This window comes from Struthio camelus, chromosome 26 (genome assembly GCF_040807025.1).
Source record: "Struthio camelus isolate bStrCam1 chromosome 26, bStrCam1.hap1, whole genome shotgun sequence".
Lineage (NCBI taxonomy): Eukaryota > Metazoa > Chordata > Aves > Struthioniformes > Struthionidae > Struthio > Struthio camelus.
This window is the reverse complement of record NC_090967.1, coordinates 1,757,752-1,779,657: the sequence shown is the minus strand read 5'-3', so window position 1 is coordinate 1,779,657 and position 21,906 is coordinate 1,757,752. Positions and strand designations below refer to the sequence as shown.

Genomic DNA, 21,906 nt, shown 5'->3' with positions numbered 1-21,906 from the left:
AAATTCCTATGGTTGTGCTCATTTATTGAAGTTCAGGCTTTCAGAAAAAATATTTTAATAATAATAATAATAGCTTTCCTAAATCCAGAATGATTAAAGAACTTGCAGATAATTTCATTATCTTACAAGGTAAATTTATGTTTTAAGGAGCATAACAGCTGTACTCAGGAAGAAGAGTCAACTGAGAGCCTCAGCACCTTACCACATAGTTAAACTATGTTCAGTGCGCTCCTGGAGCACATTTTTCAAGTGCCATCTAAGCATAAGATAATAATGTGCTATACAATGATAACAGAGCAAGGGTGATTAACAAAATAAGCAGTACTGTGAACAGAGGAACTAACTGCATGTAAGATTCAATAGTTTCAGTCTCATCGTTGATTTGATTTCAGATAAAAAAATAAAACAAAAAAAAAAAACAAAAACCCCCAGTATCTAAAGCAGATATCTGAAAATTTCCCTAAAGTTTTATCTTGTAGTTTAGAGGTGTGAATAGGGTCATCTTAGATAGACCTCCTCCCCTAATCCCAGAGTTATGACTGTTAATTGTTATTTTAATAGCATCCAGCAAGCACAAAAGCAAGCAATTAAGTGAAGAACATAACAGTTGCAAGATCGGAACCACCACTTCCCTTCTCCCAGTTAGAGGCTTACTTTTAAAATATCATGCAATAGTTGGTTTTGGTTTGTGACAGACCAACAGCAGTTTGCTGAGAAAAGCAGAAAAGTGAGGAAGCTCACCTGGTTCTGAGTCAGAATTGCCCGTAGAAGTTTCACAGAAGCTTGATGGCATAAAGACGTTGTTCTTTGTTACTGCAGCCAAGGGAAAGGAAAAAGAAAAAGAAGGACAAGTTGTGTATGTTGTTTAAGCTCATTATAAACTCCCTCCCCTTGATATATTACAGCTGCAAAGAGAAAGTGATTTTTAAATGAATGTCTTTTGGTTTTTTCCTTCTTAAACTAATATTACAGTCAGAAAAGTAAACAGCTCATTGCCCAAAATCTTTGCTTCTCCTAAAACAGAGGAGAATCAATTTTCACTTCTTCAGGAGGGAAAATAAACACGGATTACTGGTTTAATTTTATCTGAATTAGGAATTAAAGAGATGTTAGAATGTGGCGTATAATCACAAAATATGTAAAATATATTTCAAAAGGCCTCTGCAGAGAGGACAGAAAGCAGCGTAGCAAATGCTAAATGGTGAAAACTAACACTTGGGCTCCACAAAAGGCTTATGACTGACAATACAGTTTGTGCTAAGAGCAAGATAACTTGTGTACACTAGCTTCTACACTTCAGCAAACTTTATAACATACCTGCCCACTTGAGCTCTTACTTAGCATTCATGTCAGGTAGGAAATGCACCCAAATCACACCAACTGTAAATAACTCTTCAGACATGTCCCATTCAAAAATAAATAAATAAGTTGCACTTCTAATGTAATTTTCCCTCAGATCTCAATTATCTTGGAAGAAATAAGAACATCAGGTGGTAGAAGTTTCTGCATTATCATTGCAGAAACTGTCCTACAAAGGAACAAAACCTAGAAACAGAATAAAAGCTGGTAATCCAGGGGTGGAAGTAGGACAGTCCTCCCCAAGCCAAGGCAGTAAAAACATAAAGCTGAGGGAAGAATACCTTAGATGGAGAAAGTAAGAAGTAGGCAAGCTCTCCCAGAGCCACTACATACCAAACACAGAACTGGCTGTCCACAAAAAATACAGTTTTTCTGACAGAGGAGTAAGGCCATCTTACCAACAGAATCAGAACTTACAAAAAGTCGTAAAAGTTAGCCCACCTCACATAGAGGCAACTCTCACAGTCTAAGAGGTGATATCAAACAGAATAATTCCAAAGGAAGCTCATTGCAAATTTCCATGCACATGGTTACAGTGGAACATTATTTTTGAGCTTGGACTGCTTTCCCCAGTTTATTAAACTGCTTCCAGGGTTATTAGTCAAACTGGAGGGGGGGGAGGGGTGAAGAGACTCAAACCCAACACAGTATGCCCAGAGAGGAACCCCACAGGACTGCTGCCATGAGTTACACACAACAATGAGATGAGTGCTGTGCTGAACCTCAAAGTCACAGATCAATACAACCCCAAGAACATCTATGTTCAGGCAACATACCCCAAATGGGGGCTCAAATTAGAGTCAAAGCTTGACTATGTAACATCCCTAAATTCTCTGTTTCACACAGTTTTACGTTTAGAACCCTACAGCTAATTAGGATGAGAACTGCAATTGATCCTACGTTACTAGATCCTCAGTCAGGAGTAACCAAATTGAATGCAGATCCATGATAAGTCTGCACAGAATTACTAAAACACTATCAAATCAAATCACCTCCAGTCTTCAGAGACTTTGCTATCTCTGGACCTGTTTACGAGTTTTCTTGTGAAGATCACTTAACAAAACAAATTTATGGTGCTCCTTCCCTTTAGCTGGAAAAGTCCACTCTTTCAGCATGTGAGGCAGAACAGCTTTTAGCATCATGGTTCACTCCAAATAAATCAGTTTATGGATCTGGCCCTTAGAGTGGTTCTTCAATGTATGTAGGGCATTCAAACCAATTCTGAAGTACCTGTTGTTGCTGCTGAAGCAAACAAGTACGTTGAGTCCTATGCCCAATCTGCTCACCTACATATTTCTGCTATTTCTTATTGCTAAACAGAATTTTAAAAGTCAGTTTTGAAAAAGCATACACCAAAACACTGTCTTGCATACAAATAAGTCACTTTGGAGATATCTAGACGTGTTCAATTAGGGCTACCAAAGCACATCCTTTAATGACTTCCAGACACTTATTCTTTAATAGATCTTCAGCGTTAGAATCTTTTCAAAGAGAAGGTGAGCATTTGCAAGTCCATTAGTGCTCCTATGTAATTTAATTCAAGATCAAAACTCTGTTGAATTTGTGATAGAGCGCTGTCTTTTAAAAAAAGAGTGATCCAAGAGGTCAATGATGAACTGGTAAGTCAACACAACTTGTCAGTTGATGAGTCTTCATTAATAACATGAGAAACAAATGTTAGTTGAATGCCAAAGATTTTAAAAAGCTGACAGAAATGATTATTCTAAAATGCACTCAGACTTCTGGAGCTGGTCAACTAACCAAACACCAGCACAGAATTACTGCCATCTGAACAGTAAATCCCATCAGGTATTCTACTTTGGTTAAACAGAAAATATCTGTTCTCAGGTAATGGGAGCGTTCTTAAATTGAGTGCAGAGGTAAAATGCTGCATTCCTATGTCTGCAACCTGCAAAATAACCACCACAGAGTAAATTAGCGTGCTTCTGTGACTCAGACTGAAGTCCAGCTGAGAATCAGACTCTAACTGATGGGCTGGAACTAAGAACCAGACAATTCAATTAAAAGTTAAAGGTTAGCTTAAGTCACCTTTAAAGCTCCAAGTGCTTTGGCAGCAAGATGCCAAAGATCCATCCTCACACACACTTCCATCTAAAGGACAGCAAGCAGAAGATCATCAACAGATGGCTACTAAGGTCAAAGTGAAAAATCAAGCCCTACCTCCAAAGCTGCATCAAACTGAGTAAACAAAACATGATTAGGAATTTAAACACTGTGAGAGAACCTACAACACAATTAACTCCTGCACAATGGTCAGACATAAAAACCTAAGCCTGACACAATAAAGGTCAGGGCATCAGGGTAATGTGATAAAACTGGCAAAAAAAGAAAAAGTCTTAACACATCTCTTGTTTAATATCAACAGCAAGTGGCACCAGTAGCTATTTTATGCAGTGATCTTAGAAGCTGATGAAACACAGTATGTTTATAAATGATGTTGAGGTAGTTTCCTCATCAAGGTAGGGGAAAGGATGCCACTGTTGAGGGGGGCAGCATACTTGCAAAAGATTCATATTATCACTGCTTTAGAGAACCTGCGAATCAATTTGAATCTAATCTATCAGATAGAACTAAACAGAAAGAAGCCCTAAAACAGAAGGCAAAGAGCTTCTGTTTGATGTGGTAGAAACAACCAAATCACTGGAAGCTGGAGGGGGATAGCAGGGTAGACAAATTTCAAGCAACGAACTAGGGAGATAAGCTTATGAGCAGCATTCTGAGTAGACCTAAGGAAATAATGAGGTTGTTTTCACAGCTAGGAAAGACGCTGTGATAGAAAACATACACAGTAGACCCTGAATGCCATACAGAAGAAAATAAGCCTTTAAAGCTTTGTATGGTTAGAATAGAAATACAAGCTAACACTACCTAAGCTGTACAATAAAAAGTAAGCCACATAGGAATAGAAAAGAGAGAATGAAGAGACTTGGAGATCTGGGAAATAGCCCTTGGAAATGGGAGAAAAGAAAAGTTCCGCCTAGATGGGATAACGAACAGTGTTCTGATAACGAAGACAAAACAGTAAGAGTTCAGCTTTTAAAGCCCGTGTAGAACACAACGCTCATAAAGGAACAGTAGAGAGGGTCAAACATCAATACAAAAATCAAAGAGAGTAAGGTTGGATCTGCTCAGAGAGATTATTGCCTTAATGCTATGGGAACTGTTTGAACAGACTTAAAAGGATAAACACACTGCACACACATAGGAGAGCGCTCCAAGGTATTTATAGACATCACACTTAAGCATAACAGTCAACAAAAGGGCAAAAAAAATATTTGAAAGAAGCAGGCAAAGGACAGCATTCTTTTTCCACCCTTTGCAGGGCACCTAGACAAGTGAGGGATAGAGGCCTAGGCCCCTTTCAGTAATTCAACTTTGAGGGAGAAAAGTACTTCTGATATTAAAAAAAAAAAAAAAAAAAAAAAGGTTGCAGTCAGACATTGTAGGTAATGAAAGATGATAAACAGAGCCAGCGATTAAAAGCATCAAGAGTCTCTAGTCAATAATAGAGGTTTTCTTGTCCTCAACAGACCATCTTGCTTGAGGTAAAGTTTGACAATATTTATCAGCTCTTTTAAGCTTCTTGCACAGTCTCAGAAAAGCTACGCATGCTGAATAGAGAAAGGAAACTGATCTCTGAATACTGTTATACTAAAAGATGCAGCACTTGCCTTTTATCTTTAAGCTTTAATTGCTTTAATCTCTTTAATTGCATCTTCTCTGCCTTAAGATTAAAAACAATGCAGATTATTTCATATAAACATAATTACCCTACCCTTAAGAAAAACATAACCCCACAAGGAAAATGTAAAGAGGTCTGGAAGGGGAAAGATTTTCTGGAAACCACACCTATTTATCAGCAATATTCAAAAAAGCTTTATAAAAGTTGCCATTCCAATAAAGTTTGTCACTACATGAGAACAATGCACATCAGAAGAGAACGGGGAGAGTCAAACAGAGAAGAAATGACCATACTCAAAGTACATTAGTCAAGCAGAGGCTGAGAATCAATGATGAACCCTTGAAACATTGTGTGTTTAACCACAAAAGAGCTAAATTGTTTACCTCCACTTCTTAACAAATGCTGGCACTGAGCAAAATCTAAAATACTTTAGAGAGTGCACCCTCACAGGAGAAAGAAAAACATATTACAAACTGAAAGAGTCGGTAGTAATTATGTGGAAACTATGAATAGAAGTTACAAAAGTAAGAAGTTAAAGACTATAGTAGAAAAGTAGAAAGTAAGTAGATTTATATATATTAAAAAAACCTATTTTATTATTTTTGTCAGGAGAGTGTTCTTTTACTAAGAATGACCAGGAAACAGGAGCAGTAACACTGAGGCATTGAAACTGGTTTTCACTTAACAGGACTGCACCTTAAAGCCAGCTAAACTGCAGGTCAAAAAAAATCTAGATCTTGAGGGAGGGAATTCACCCCTCACTAGCACTAGAAATATGAAATGAGAATACTGTGCCTATAAGCAATCAGCAACTCCATTCTTAATTCCGTATTGACTTATTTAAAATTACAAGAGAACAAAACACCTAGCAAAATACCTTTTTGGCCACTGCTTCCTGAATGTGCTGCTTGTTTAGAGGAATATTTTGTACTGTTCTCTCTTCTGCTGTTGCTTCTAGTCTCCTTTCCCAACTGAGATGGCAGAAATGAAGGACCAAAGTCTTCAAATCCACCCCCAAACACTGAAATATCTTAACTAAAATAATCCTCAGCTAAAGACATTATATTATGTATGAAGAGAGAAGGCATAATTTTTTAGAGGTGGTTCCTGTGGGCAATACAGATGACATCACCATTACAGGGTATATGAATTGCAACAATTTATCCATGCACTTCCCAGTGATTTTGCTGTTGTCTTGACCCTACGTGCCTTCAACTAGACTGACTGTGGAGGTTTCATCGTCTCTGCCACACACCAGGCAAGAACATTACTGAAATGCATTGGATTCTCTCTCCTTTGAGAGGACTGGGGGGGGGGGGGGGGGGGGGGGGGGGAGGAGAAGAACCAGTAAGCATGACCTAAAGCATAACTCCTGGAAGAGCTGCTTGGTAGCAGAAACTAGAAAAGCAAGCATTTATGTAATTACTTAAGTGACCTGATCACAGCAGGGAAAGAAGAGTTCTAAATTCTTCAGTTTAACAGCATAAGATTAAAAGCAGAAACTGCAAAGTTGATATATCAACTTATTTATAATTTAAAATATTAAAAAATACATTAGCTCTTTCGGGGTTAACTGAATTTGCTAATACAGACCATAGAAAAAGTTAGATTACATGGTCTTTTAAGGCAAGACACAGGAGATAGTAATAAGAAAAAAAAAAAAAAGTAGAAAAAGGAAACCCACATCTCCCATATACCAATATTGTAATAATTCACATTTACCTGACTGGGAAGGAGGGAACTGAGTTAAAGATGAAGTTCTCTCACGCTTTACAGGTGGACAGTAGCTTCCATCCTCTCGATCAGATTCTGCAGACAAAAAGGCAGTTAGAGAAAATGCACAAAATTCTGGAGAGACATGTACTAAGGTTTTTTAGTTTTATGATCAAATCTCTTACCATCTCCATCTTCTGGACTTGATCCATCTGCTGATCTCTGAAATCAGATGACAGTGATGAAGTGATAATCACATACTGAACAATATTTCAGTCTGTTTGGATACATCTGAATGCTCTAATCAGTTCAGAGACTTTCTTTAGTGTCAGTGATATATATTCAAGGCAAAGCATTATTCTTATGAACCACATATAGCCATACTGAATTTTACCTAGAGACTCTTAAAAGTCACGTGAATTCAAACCATTTCAGTTACAAATAAGATACCTAAGAGTATCTAAAAATTCATATCCAAGCACTAACATCCTTATTACACACTATTCAGCAATTACAGCCAGTTTCCTGCATTTGAAAACCTGAAAATGACATTTTCAAATTTGGTTTCAATTAAAAAAAACCACCAACAACAAAAACCAAAACACACACACAGAAGTTTTTAGTTTCACCGCGAACCTATGAATTATTTGGAATTTTATTCCAAAGCAGTTTTGCTAATAAACATAACTAACATTGGTTCATTCAACATAGTGTTGGAGGGATGTCTTTCAAAGCACTCTCTACAAAGCTAAACTACAATGCTCTTATAGGAACTAGTAATGGGTAGTTTCCTTAGCATCTTCCATAGTACATAGTAAAAAAAAAAAAAAAAAAAAAAAAAACAACAAAGTATCACACACTACCAACCGTCACAATGTTAACAAGTCTTAAACAAGTTTCCACATGTTTTCTGAAGGCTGAGGTCTCTCCCCTCTTACTTGCTGTCAATACTTTAGCTGATCTAATTTCTCTTGTTCCCGCAAAACAATCTCCTGATGGATTCCCTCTGATATGGAAGATTACAGGAACAGCATTAGCACCCTCTTGTCATTCCAAAACCTCCCAATACCACGGACGTTTTTCCTAGCCGAACGTTACCCTTTCATCCATTGACTCAGGACACACACCCCCCTACTGATACCTCTCACACACAGTTTGGGGGGGGGGGGGGGGGGAGGCATGGCGCATCAGACACCCCCCCCTCCCCACCCCCCAAAAGTGCTCATGGACAAAGCCCACTGCAGCTCCAGAGCTTTTGTTTCCCCACTGCTGCTAGTACTTTGGTTTGGAGGATGGGTAGACACACAAAGATTGGGCAATACAAAAGACTGGCTAAGGCTGCACAGGACTATCATTGAAAAGACATACAGTGAATACAGCAATAATGGAAAGGGAAAAAAACAGTATTTAGTGCTACTTATACTTTGAATCTAGATACTACTGTGCTATCAGTATTTCACCCAATGCAAATAAAAATATACCTACTTGCAAGGGTAAGCAATTTTACCTATGCAATAAGGTTTTGCTTGCTTGTTTGTTTTTTAAAGTCAGTATAGCTACTTCACTGGCATCCTAGTTAGGTACCTTTGAAACCTCTGACACAGGGAATAAAGTATTTTTTGTTTTAGAATACCCTTCCCCCCCACACACTATATATATATTTACCTGCCTAACCACTATCACACTGCTTTATGACTTATACTGTCCCTACATAATTGGCCAAGTAACCTACATTATTTACAAATGATATTTTTAGGCATCTCCATTTTCAGTGCACACGAAGCCAACTAGCAATTTCAGTCATCAATACCCAAAGCGAGATAAAAAAAAAAAACAAAAAAAACTCTATTTTGTATTGAAAGTATAGAAAGCAACACATACCCCCGATTTGTTTCAACTGTTAGCAAAATCCGTAAAAGCAAAAGAAAATCATTTAATAACAGAAATTTGCACGAAAGAAATTTACAGATCCATAGGTGCGAATTTGGCAGCATTCCTTAAAAATCAACAAGATATTCCCCCTAAACGTCAACAACTTCCAGAAATGTTGCATAATATATTTTCACTGATCAAGTAACATACAGATACAAAACAGAGTCAAATCTGTATGATATAAGCTTAAGATTATCACATCTTTGTCATCTATTACTGATGAAAGGACAAATAAGTATTCTGTCACTACGTTTAGTGGGCATTGAGCATCAATATCCAAATCCAAGTCTATATCCTACTGAGGACAAAACAAAGCTAAGTATCTACTCAGAATTATTTCCATGCTTCCTAGTCCAAAAGCTTTTGGAGACTAAAGCCATGCAGAAGTATACATGGCAAGTGTTACAGTCGTTAATGACGTTGTCAACCTTATTCAAAGGTAGAATAATTTCTTTCAAATGTGTTTTTTTCCTACATGGGCATCTAAATAGCTAGATCATTTAGAATGCTACCTCCTATCCTTATCCATTCAGAGTACTCACACTGTCAATTATTGCTTGGGGTAGAGTTAGCAATCGGTAACTCCAACCAGAAAAATCCAGCAAGAGATTTAAGTCTTTCATAGACTCAGGAATTTAGAAGCCAAGGAAGAAAAAACATCTTAACGTTTTAGGATTACCTCCTGCACAGACAGGCCAAATAACCTCTCCTCTGTCTACCTCAGTACCGAAACTTCTGTGTGAGCATCTAAGACATCCAGGTTTGATTTTTTATTTTCAAATGATTGAAGATATGCATGAGTTACACAAGTGCAGACTCACCAACACTGTTAAAAGAAGTTCTCAACTTTATGTTTAACTTCCAGTAAAATATCACTCTTTTTCCCTGCTTTTATTAGGAAACTCGCTGTCAATATTCACTCCCTTTCTTGCTGTGCTTGGGCACACACCAGTCAAGCGTTCTCAACCTTAGAAAAGACTGTAATAAATAATCCTCTCATTAATAACCAATTCACTTAAAGATCCTGAAAAAAAATATTCCCAAAGCTCGATCATCTATTGCAAACCAGCACTTGAAAATCCAACACATATATATAATCTAGAAGACAGCCCTGTATTTTTGTTGAGTACAAAGTGACAATTATATCTTAAACTGAGGTTCCTGAAGTAGTTAATAGTCAAATATATGCCACTCGAACTCCATGCAAAGTTAAACTCCATTCTGTAATACTCTAAACTGTCACTTTTATTTTGAGAAGACAGATTTTAAATAAAGCTTTAAGCATATGAGCTAATGAAGCTTGATTTCCCACGAATCCTACACTGATGGCCTACAAAGTGGAGTAACCTGCAGCGAGAGGTCAAATGCTTGAGACAGTGGGAGTATTCCGCTTCTCTAGTAGACTGCCTCTTTCCACAAACTGCATAGGAATCCAACTCCAAGACCTCCAAACCTCTATCATCTTTGGTCAAACCTGAAACAGTTCAAGGCAGATCAGGGCAAGCCAAAGTTTCATTCCTGTACAAAGCCATACTAAGTAGTAAGACACTAGTGCAGCCTGAAGTTGCTTAGCAGTGTGGCTTACTGTGGAGGATCTGGAGACTGGACAAATAAATCAGGGGAATGTATGCATGACAAGCAGTTTAGGACTGCATTACTTGACTGAGCTGAAAGAAATATCAGAATTTACAATTACTGATAACAAACAGCAGTATAACCTTTCAGTTATAGGCCCACCTTTGCAGGCTACTCATTAACCTGCACTTTACAGCAAGATATGTATTTTGGAAGTAGAAACAAGTGTGTAGAAAAAAGTAGGAAAAAAAGTGTGTTTTCCACAGGAGAACTGAAAGCTGAGACTATTTCACCCTATGAGAAACTATTAAGGTGACTCAATTTCTCTGCATTTTGTTCTTTGAAACCAAAGAAGAGACACTTAAACCAGTAAATATCAAAATAGGATCTACAATTTACTCTTCATATGAGAATGGAAGCCACTTCTCCCCTATTCCTTTCTCCCCCTACTTTTAGGGACCCAGCTACAGGAAAAATTACGTTTTTTTCTATAGAGAGGCTCCTACAGTTTTGACATACATTTCAAATTAACTAAATCACCTTTTTAAAGGTGACCAACTGCTTTTTAAAAGAGAAAATGAAAACGTATTAACCACCCACATACAATCACTGCTTCTTTACCCCTTAGTTCCTTACACTATTTCAGAAGAATTGTAAGTGATGCCCTGGGTTATTAAATACATTCTGCAGTTGTTACAAGAAACTAGTACAGAAAAACTTATCCAAACTTCAACAAATTGCAGCCAGTTTTCAATTATTCACAATAAGAAGGCATAGGAAAGGAAAGGGAGAATCCAGGTAAAAACAAGTATGGACAACAGAAATAGGTGAAAGCTACAGCAGTATACTCTAAATAGAGTTCACCTTTGAAAAACAGAACTAAAACGCAGTAAAGTAACAAGGATCAAGGATCTCTGAGCATGGTACAGTAAGTTTGCAATCTGCATACTCTGCCCACAGACAATTATAATTGAACTGCCATGGCTGTTACTGAAAAGCTGCTCCAGAATCTCACTTCTTAATCAACAGAATCCTGCTGGCAAAGCTATAGCTTATATATGCTGACTTGGGTTAGGTAACTAAAAGTCAAGGCATTATAACCAGCTCTCTAACAGGCTATATCCCTGGTCATACTTGGTTGCGCACATTACAAACATTACTGAGTAAACAAGGAGTACTGACAGTTTTGCAAAGTCTCTTTTTCAGAGCTTGGTCTTAAATTCTGTCTTCCAAGAGCCAGGGAAGAGGTCATGAAGTGTCCTGATCCAACAAACCAGTATGGGCCTGCTAAAGATTCATTAACCTTCTGTATATTTCAAGGCAAGAGACAATTTTACTCTTGTAAGAAAGTAGGATAATTCTTAGAATGCCTAACAGCACATGTTAATGAAGGCCTACTACACACCTCTACTGACTACTGCACTACCCCATAAATTTCAGCAAATGCAGTACAGTTCAAGGATGTGTGGATATCTGTGTGGATATCTGTGCTTACAGAGAAGAATTCCCACATGCACTCCCCAGGCATTTTTTGTTCTTGTAAGCATACAATACTTAAATTTCTTTCAGACCTGGGTTAACAGGTGTTGCAATTTCATCTCTTAAATAATGAGTACGACAGACTGATCACTTGCTGTGGTTTTCTCGCAGGTCTGCCGAATATGGTTTTCTTGGCCAGCTGTAGCAATACAAGCAATTTTAAGTGATAGAAAACTGACATAAAAGCCAGTGGTTACATTTAACAGCTACATTTTAAAGTATTAACCCCTGAAAAACTTAACTTTCAAAACAATTTTGAAATAAGAAAACTTCTGCAGCAGGTCATCAGGCAAAATCTGACAGTCTGAATGCCTAAAGTTGCTTAACCTGTAGTCATTTGTACCTTGCCAGGACAACCCATTTGGCACTGGGATTGCTTCAAAAGACCCTTTCTTGAAAAAGCTAGCGTAAGAAAAGAATTCACGTATTGCATGGAGTGGCCTTAACAAGCAAGCCTCTATCAAAGTGTACACGCCTAGTATGTGTGGTCACAATGAGCAACACTCACCTGCAGCAAGAAAATATGGTCCATCAAGATAGAAAGATTAAGATCGCTCCTAAAATTGCTTTGGAAAACTACGTGATATCAGTCATTTCCAAAAGTATTTTCCTGCACCATCAGTAGAAAAAGATCTTTAGTTAACAGCAGTGATAGCCTTCTTTACCTCGAGGTACTTAAATTTTTTCAAGTAGAAAATTTTCAAATACCTAACTTCAAAATTTTGCTTTAACATCTTTCCTACTGCTTTTAATCTGTTAAGTACATTACAGATTGGCATAAACTACTGCATTTATCTAGTGAGAATACAGCATTAGCTGCTCACTTTGTTGCACTGCAGGATTATGGTTTAGAGGCAGAAAGGAGAAAAAATGCTAACAGTTTTATGCAACTCTCTCATACACACCAACTTTGTCACTCATTTAGAGGAGTTCTTACCCCTAGCAAATGCTCAGTTTACACACTAAGCTTTAGAAATTAACACTGGTTATGCCTTCTACAATTACTCCCACTAGAAAGTCCCAAACAAATTTCATTTCTACTAATTGAAACAATGGCTTAGAGGGAACTAACACTCGAGATCAAAAACTAGACACATAATGAGGTATACTACCTAAAGTTAACAGTAACCAACTTCTTTTAGTCGAAGGGATTTTTCCTTAAATCCCCTCAGCAGAAGTACTTGGTAGGTTCACACTTACCCCTGCCAGTTCTTGTTGAATAGGAGCAAGCTGGGCTTCAGAAGCGGGACTCACAGTAGCACTGACTGAGGCAACAGCGGGAGCAGGAAGCTCAAAGTCGCGCTCACCAGCTGATTCTGTGTGACCCAGACCATGGTGAGGGGGCTCAACCTCTCCCTGTCGGTCCTCGCCTGAATCCGACAAATCTTTTTGCTCTGCAGGGGACTGGGAGCAAAAAAGACAATGTCCCTTCAATGCAAGGCTGCAATATGATAGAGCAGTTGTCCTAGTGAGAGGATCTGCTAATCCCTTCTTACCTTTCTCTATTTTCACAGTATGGCAGAAGGAATTGCTCACTGCTGAGATACCAATTAAAATATGCTTAAAACAAATAAGAGAACCTGCACACTGAATTAGCTTCCCCTCCCCATGAAAGACATCAATTGGAGTAAATTCACTTTTTCAAGTGTTAGCTAAAAGTGTCAGTGCCCCTCTCAAAAGGGCATTTCTGTCAGCCATAAGTGGCCACAGGATTGCTGGGGTTTAATTCCTCCTCCACTCAAGGCCTAACAAACAGCTTCCTCAGATTTAGGCATAAGAATTAAACAGACAGTTACTGGAAATAGTTGTCCTTCTTTGCTGGTCCTGCAGGCTGAGTTTGGGGGAGCTGGGTTTGATTATAAAAAAAGCTCCACACAAATTCACTGTAATAACATTCACACAAGTCAATAACCCTTTAAATTCATGTGACAGTGAATTCTCGGAAAGGCAAAACCAATGATTTCTTTTGTAAATTAGAGGTCTGCATACCCTTTTCAAAGGGGAGGGCCAGATGAAGCTAGTGCATAAGAGTGGGATTCAATGTTTGCTTGAAATTCCCACTTCTGCTACAGACTTTACTTTTCCTCAGATTATTTACTGCCTCAGGTCCCCACTTTTGTGGAACAAAAATTAAACATTACCATATCCTGTACACATTTGCAGAAGGAAAAAGTTAAAGGCTTTGAGCCTGAACAACTATATCGTGATACAGGACGTTAGCCCATGAATAACACAGACTTCTGCGAACCAGGGAAGTTCTCCCAGCTGCTGTCTGTGGACCATGCTTCCTGGTGACCTGTGGTGAAGTATCTGGAGAATCAAGCAGTTAGATGATGTCATTAAAGAAGCACACAGCCTTGGCTTGCTCACATAGCATTCAGTAGAACAAGAGATTGAAGAGTGCTCACAGCCCAGGTCCATGCAGTAAAGAGCAAACCACAACCTTAAAATTAAACAGCAGCTTTTAAACCTAAAGGGCCCACAGCTTTTCCACAAATATCACCCGCTAAAACAGCTACGATTTGGTCTGTCCTTAAGAAGTAATTATTAAAGGACATCAATACATGTAATTTTAACACTAGGCTTCATTTCAGACAAGTTCAGGTATTGGTTACTCAAGTTAAAATTTTTAAATTTTAGAAATTCCTATCATTAAGGACCAAAATGGTCAAAATATTAATTCTACAGGGAGTAACCTATTTTTCAGGTGAAGCTGAAGATGCTGGGTTTTCGTATTTTCAAAAAAGTTTTATATTTTTTATATATATACACATACACACATACATGTACATAATCTATATAAAAGCATTATATATATAAAAAATTGTTACTGACAAACCTGAAGACTAATTTTAAGACTCCAAACAATGAGAAAGAAGAGTTTAAGAAACAGTTTGTCTGGTACCAAAATTGAACAGAAATTCTAGCACTTTGCTATTCTTACCTTTTTGCCTCAGAACAAGAGTATGAAAAAGCTATCTAGAATGGGCCACAGCACTCACGACATATGTTATTTGTATACAGAGACACGGGGTAGATGCCTCTACCTTCCGCTTGTCATTTTATATCTGTTATTCCTAGCCCCCTTCTTAAGTTAAGCCTCACTTTACAAGTGAAGTATGGAATACTGTCAAATTTTTAAACAGGTTGTTTTTCTTTCTTGGTAAAATAGCCATTAAAAGAGAATAAGAATTAAGTCACAAATTAACTGCATCACACTAACTACAGAAACAACGATGTGAGCAGCGACACCAAAGACCCAATTTTCTCATGGTTTATATCTCATGGGTCCTCTGGTCCTCTCACATCACTACTCCAAGTCCTCCCCAAATTCCTCACAACACAAACCACCCTCTCCCATGCCTCTTCATTCCCATCAAACCTTTTTTGACTATTGACAGAGCATGGGGCAATTCATCTCCTGCCTGTTTCTAAGTCACTCCTGCACTAGCCAGCGATAGCAAGCCAAAATGTGAAATAACAGCTGACCTCATGTTGAGCCTCTCTCTCTACAAAGGAGGCAATTTGAGTCTCCCAGCTCCAGTCAATTTTTCGATTTTCAGGAAACATGCAGAAATTTGGTATCATTTAAAACACTGCCCTTTTGTCTATAGTTACCAAAATTAGCAAGCTTTCTTAAGTTATTATGGAGAATTTATCAGAAGAGCGCAGATGAATAACCACCTCAGCTTTACTTCATAGGAGAATAAGTTAAAAGACTTCCTCCACCTCCCAAAACAGAAGTTAAGAAGTTACTGAATAGATGACTGCAGTAGGACTCAACAGATCACTGAGACTGCATCCAATCACCATATTAATAAAGGAGACAACCCTTCCGTTTCTTACATGGCCTTGAAAAACAGGGCAGAGGGGAGAGAGGAAACCCTAAAACTGATAAGGGGGAAGATGCTGAAAGCTATAGTCACTACCAGGAAATGGGGCTGGAGCAACAGTCCTTGCCAATGACCAGAACAAATCTCAAGGTGAGCTAACTATCACTAGGGCTCTGGAAGGTAACAGGGGATGGGTGGGCAAACATGACAGATACTGGGGATGAAGATGAGCAGGAAGATCCAGCATCTGTAAGAAACAAGTAATAAGCAGGAAGAGGGTACGGAAGTGTTTCCATATGCAAAACAACTAAGCATTCCTCAGCCTGGATAAACAGCATTTGGCAGGCAGGGAGGGAGCGGGAATACAAATCTAGAAAATCACTGAGTGGCATAGAGAACAAGGCAGTGATTCTCAGCGTACAAGAGCTGGAAGGCATGAAATTAAACTAGAGGATGACAGGTCAAAAAAAAAAAAAAAAAAACCCACCACACCACCACCACCACCACACACACACACAAAACTGTAAAGGAGATAAACGTTTATCCTGCAGAACCTGGATCACAAAATTGCCAACAGCTCAAGAAGAGGCTAGAACATTCCACATACATTTCTACTAGATACTTTAAAACTGTTTATTGTCATTTCTGTTTGTATTTTCCAACTAGTTCATATCAACGTAGTTTGAAATGTTTCAAAGTAAGTCCAGTTAACATGCCAAGTAATTCTTGTAACATCCAGTAAGCATCAGTATTTAAACAAACAAACATACACAAACAAACACGGTAACCTTCTAGTATGAATCTGATTACCAGCTAAACAAAACCAGGATATCTGCTCTAAGACTCAAAAAAGTTAACAAAAAAACCCTAATTAATGCTATTCGCCACTCTTACGCAGAACAAATTGATGCTATAATAAGAATTTCTTGTTAGGCTTAATCCCTTAATTTCATTAAATTTGAACTTCCTTTCATTCCATTCACTTGTTTTAAGTTCTTTGGCGCTTGTAAGGTACAGCTTACTTCCTTTTTGCAGTAATGTTTTATGTTTGAAGATATGTCTCTCTCCTGGAGCCTCCTCTTCTTTAGAGGACGCATTCCTTTAAGTACAGCTCTAGGGAGAGCTTCGCAGAAATCTGCTTCTAACTGTTAATTATTACTTCTTTATCTGAAAACCATCCACAAAGTGAAGCTATTAACAGTATCTCCAGATAAGACAAAGATCAATGGAGAGATAAATAACATGAGGAGGCCACCTGCATAAACCTACCTTGCTCAGCCAGGATCAAACAAAATCTATTTTATTAAAATAAATCCAAAAATAACCTATCTAGATAAAATATCTACAAGTCTATTTGAAGGTTTGGTGCCCTGTGCATCACAGTGGAAACAGTTAATGAAAGAGACAAAGAAACATGCAGAAGCTAAGATTAATGTGATGTGAGAAATAACGCAGGAAAATATTACATTTAAATAGACATTAGCACAAACACTCTTGAATCAGCTTTTATTCCCGTCTCAGTTCGTATGCTGTGATATGTTTATCTTCATTCTTCCCAACTTAGTATCCATACCCAATGGTCCAGTAAGACTATTTTCAGTATATTTTTTCCCCACAATCTTTTCCTGGTTAGAGCTCAGAGTCGCACTACTGTTTTTCTTGGTATTCTCAATGGCTTTTGGAGCAACCACCTGTCCATAATTCTCTTCGTTTTGCCCTGCACAGTTGTCCTCTCCTAATACATCTATGAACATCCTTCAAGTGTCGCAAAACATTCAGGATGTTGTGAACTCTTAAGCATGCTGTTGACTTACAGCGCGGTTCAGCTAGCCTTCTCCGATAAAATATCTCAGCAGCTATCCTCTAACCCTGCTGATAGCCTGGAAAAAGATACATTGTTGCCTCTCCCTACACAACTTACTTCCCCCACTGTTCTTCTTTCTCTCCCACTATCCTAATCATTACAAGTCATGCCCATAGCATAAATAACATCTTTTAATCAGCCACCTCTCCAAATCATCAGATCATCAGGCATTTTCAAATCATGCTAAATTAAATCAAGACCTAAACCAATCCCTTACTACTTCGTTTATTGTCTAATATAACTTTCTCAACTCAAATGCACAATTTTGCTCTCCAGACTACGTGAAAACCCTGTCATTCTAATCACATAAGTCACCTTTACAACTCCACACCTTCTACTCGTAATGCTCCACAACTAAGACCATCTTAGCAATTCTAATAACCTAAGGACCTGAATTTTTATTCACTCCACAACTACCTAATTAGCCTTTACAATCCAGTTGTCAGTTACCCCCTAAGCTCTTTGCACCATTCTGCAGTCCCATTTAGGCATGGGATAAATCCAAATATGTAATTTATCTTCCTTCAGAGGCAAAATTAAAAGCTTGCTACTATCATCTCACCCATAAAAGGCAGTACACTCACCAAGACTAGGCAGGTAACAAGCCAGAAATAAAGTGTTCTTGCCCATATTCTACCATCATCCTTCACAGGCTGCGGAGAAGGGGGGGGGGGGGGGGGAAGTACAGCTGCTAAGCCACTTAATAGGCAATAGCTTGCTTTAAAGTTTAAAAATTATTTTAAATCTGGGTAGAGTATCTCCCTTCTGTACTACTCATGACTACCACTTTCAAGACGTTCTTAACATTGTCAGGATCAACAACCACAGCTCACACTTGCAGAACAAAGAACAATACCTTAAAATATGTCTGGATAAATAGTTTCTAGGAAACATAAACATAAGTTAATAATAACTCCAAGTGTGATATAGCAGTACTGAGTAAATACAGCCTTAAAAAACTCAGGCAACAGACACTAAAAGAAGAAAGCTGTCCTCAATGTTCATGAGCCCATCACTGGTTCCATTTCTTTTAGATAATACACGTATTTAAAAATGTAAAGCGCAGGAAAGATTTGAGAATAACCTGATCTCAGGAATGCATGTTAACAGTTAACTTCCTATAACAACTTCAAGTAAACTGTGACCAGAAACTCTTGCAACAGCTTTCTGGGAGAAGTTAAAAATAGTTTCTAGAGCAATAAGTCAAGTTCTTTAAAAGTGAGAAAAATGAATCATAGAGGAAAAAGTTGTTTCTACCACTTGAAATCTTGAATTCAAAAAGTGCTCTGAAAAGTGTGGTCTACTTTATGTATGAGTTTTTGGGACAGATAATGAAATAAAAAAGTAATAGTCTCTGCTTTATATAGTGAAGCTAGGACTCTACGTTGCCTTCTGATCTTAAAAGCTACATCTTCATAAACTGATGCAACTTTCCAGAATTACTGTCAGTAGTAAGAAGTCTGCTTGTCAGAAAAATGAACACCAGTACATAAAGAAACAAATAAGATATTTCTAATTAAGTTTGGACACCATTAGTCAAATATTTGCCAGAACTTTATCCATTTCACTCAGTAATATAGGAAACTGAGTGAACAAGGGAAAAATAGTTGTTATAAGGAGCCAAGGAGGCAGAAAAATAATGAAAATGCAGACTCTCTCACCCAACAAATGTGGAAACTGATGGGACAGCAGTAAATGAAAGAAACAAGTCCTAAACTTAAAGTCTGGAAAGGACTGAAAATGTAGACCCTAAAATATGACTCAACAGTCACAGCACTCTCAAGGGGAAAAACGGCATGCCTGAACAAGATAGCATAAACCACCATCAAGACCACAGTTCAGAAACTAACACAAGATGAGTAATAAAAGACTTTGAAATGCAAGACCATCTCTCAAGAAGTATATACAGCAAGACTACATTGACAAATATATTTGCTAACAGATATTTAGTCTACTGTTTGCACCAAACTCCTCAGAGCATCTAGAATAACTGTAAAAAGTCACAGCACAAAAATCCATTCCTCCTCCCACGAAGGGTAAGTAACTGCCTAATGAAAGAAAAAGACTTCAGAGGAACTGTGTACTAGTCATGGGCAGCCAAGTTTACATCTACCATTGAGAGCTCTAACGAAAAGAGCTGGAATAGGTAGGCTAATCCTGCCTATTTCACTGTAAAAGAAAACAACTAGAATCTCCTTAACAAAAACAAAGTCAAGAGACATTTGATAGGTGCCACACAGGCGAGCATGGGACTCAGGATGGTGCAGCCCATAGAAGAGGGTTTTTGCTCTGGGGTGCTCCCCAAGACTTGAGGAACCCCAGGTGCACCACAGCCAGTCACCACACTGTGAGGTTGCTGTAGCCCTCCAACGACCCAAAGAGTGCTGAGCAAACACAATCAGCAAAGGAGAAGGGACACTGCAGACTCGCACCGTAAGCATCTAGGTACTATGAAATTTTGCACTGGCTTATCTGTTGAACACCCATACTGATACCCGTTGATATGCGTACTGCTATCTGTTGAACATCCGTACTGTTCTTTGCTGGTATGCGTACTGTTATCGATTGAGGCCATCTGTTCTACTGTGTAACTGTGGTCCAGCATTGTTCAATTGGATAATGAATTAAGCCTGGGAAGGATAAAAGAAAGCAAGCCACATACCTCAGTGTGGACTCAGACTCACTGTCAGCTCGCCTGCGGACCCAATAACCCACCTATCATCAGGGATGCTCCTGATGTCAACTGTCAGAACCCAAACCACCTTGGCGCAACTTGAGTGTGGTGAGAACAGTCCGAGGAAAGTTAGACCGGAGGGGTGGCGCATAAGGACAAGGAAAGGGCGAGGACGGTCACCGTATGGTGCATCCAAGAATGGTCATTGTACCGTGCATCCGAGGCTTAACCATAGAACTCGGATATGTGTATTCTATTTTTACTTTTGTAGATTATTTAGCGTTAACGGTTTAGTGTTGTCCAGTGTCCGTCATATGCGTAGAACTGCTTAACTCTAATAAATTCTTATACTTGACAAACGGTGCTCTCAAGTTTTGTGCAACTAACCCCGGAATCTGAAAGAATCCCTGACGTGCCTCTAGTGGCACATCACAACATCATGTTGAACCACCAGGTATTTTCTTGACGTAAGCGCAACAAACCGTATGCTCTGATGTTTTACTAAGCTGCATACAAACTTAGCTGGAACAACCAATTTAAAAATTAGTTTCCAGGATAGTATGCATTTTGTCCTGCAACACGATGAGTCTTTCCCAACCCCTAAGGCAGTCACAGATGTGTGACACCTTATGAAAACAAGCTTAAGTAGAGATCTCTAGAAAAATAACGTTCTCTAAGTTAATAGACAATGTTAGCTTTAGAAAAGTCAGTTAAGAGCATTAAACAATATCAAAGCAGCCTTAATACTAAGAGGGCTTATAAAAGCTGGGAAAAAAATAAATAAATCAATCTGCTCAGGATGTCCTGCTTCATGCAGAACAGCACTAGACAAACATCTAAACAACCATCATAGACAGCTAAAACTTAATTTGAATACACGATGCAACGCCTTTTCCTCGCTCTCAGCTTAGTGTCAGATAGCTGTGCTGGGACCGAAGAGAAGACCCTCCACAAATATCTTGCTTATGGCTCCAGAGGAAAGCAAACTTGACTAGACAGACAGCTTGCTAAAGGAATACTGTAATTCAAATAGACAAATTACGTATCTTAGAAGTGTGGCCTTTTCCAACTATTTCCTTTTCCAGTAAGCTGTCTACTGTCCTTTCTTCAAAATTTTCCTCTAAAAAAGCTCCTCTTTCAATAGCTTTTCTCATGTTAGTTTTAATAAGGATCATCTTTTTTGGCAGGCAATTTACTTCACCAGATGCCATCTATGGAAACAATAGTGGAGCCAACTGGTAACTGTACTACTTATAACAGCTATTAATCTTTCCAAAAATCACAGTGAAAGGTCTCAAACATCATGTAACCTAAGGATCACCTTTTCCTGATTAAGATGAGACACTCAACTGTCCTAAGTAGTAGGCTTTGATACATACAAACATATATCAAGTGGTCATAACATTTGGCTGACAGCACCATATTTTTAGTGTATTACTATTATAGCAACTCCACAAAGAACAGCTACTGGCACAAATAACAGAAACAGGCTTTTGCTCTTCGTTTATTATAAAGGCAGGGAGCACAGCACTGATACACCTCTCCTTCGTTTTCTCCAGTCTCTCAAATACACACATACACATCCTCCACATAAGCTACAATTATTATTAAATGTCCTTAAGAAAACTGTACATCTCCACACATTTACACAGTTTAACATAAACACTTAAGTTCGTTATATGTAATAATTACATCTTATTACAACTAATTTAGA

The 21,906-nt window shown here is 38.3% G+C and overlaps 1 protein-coding gene across 4 annotated transcripts in view; it reads right to left on the bottom strand.

Moving 5' to 3' along the window:
• Positions 1-21,906, bottom strand: part of RANBP3 (RAN binding protein 3) — a 64,320-nt gene that overhangs the window by 22,909 nt on the left and 19,505 nt on the right. For 2 of the 4 annotated variants that reach the window (XM_068920419.1, XM_068920418.1), the window contains exons 3-6: positions 13,022-13,225; positions 6,961-6,997; positions 6,785-6,871; positions 742-813 (exon numbers count right to left, since the gene is read on the bottom strand). In XM_068920419.1, coding sequence (XP_068776520.1) covers positions 742-813; positions 6,785-6,871; positions 6,961-6,997; positions 13,022-13,225 — 400 coding nt within the window. The remainder of the gene's footprint in view (positions 1-741; positions 814-6,784; positions 6,872-6,960; positions 6,998-13,021; positions 13,226-21,906) is intronic. The other 2 variants (XM_068920420.1, XM_068920421.1) reach the window with 1 other exon arrangement.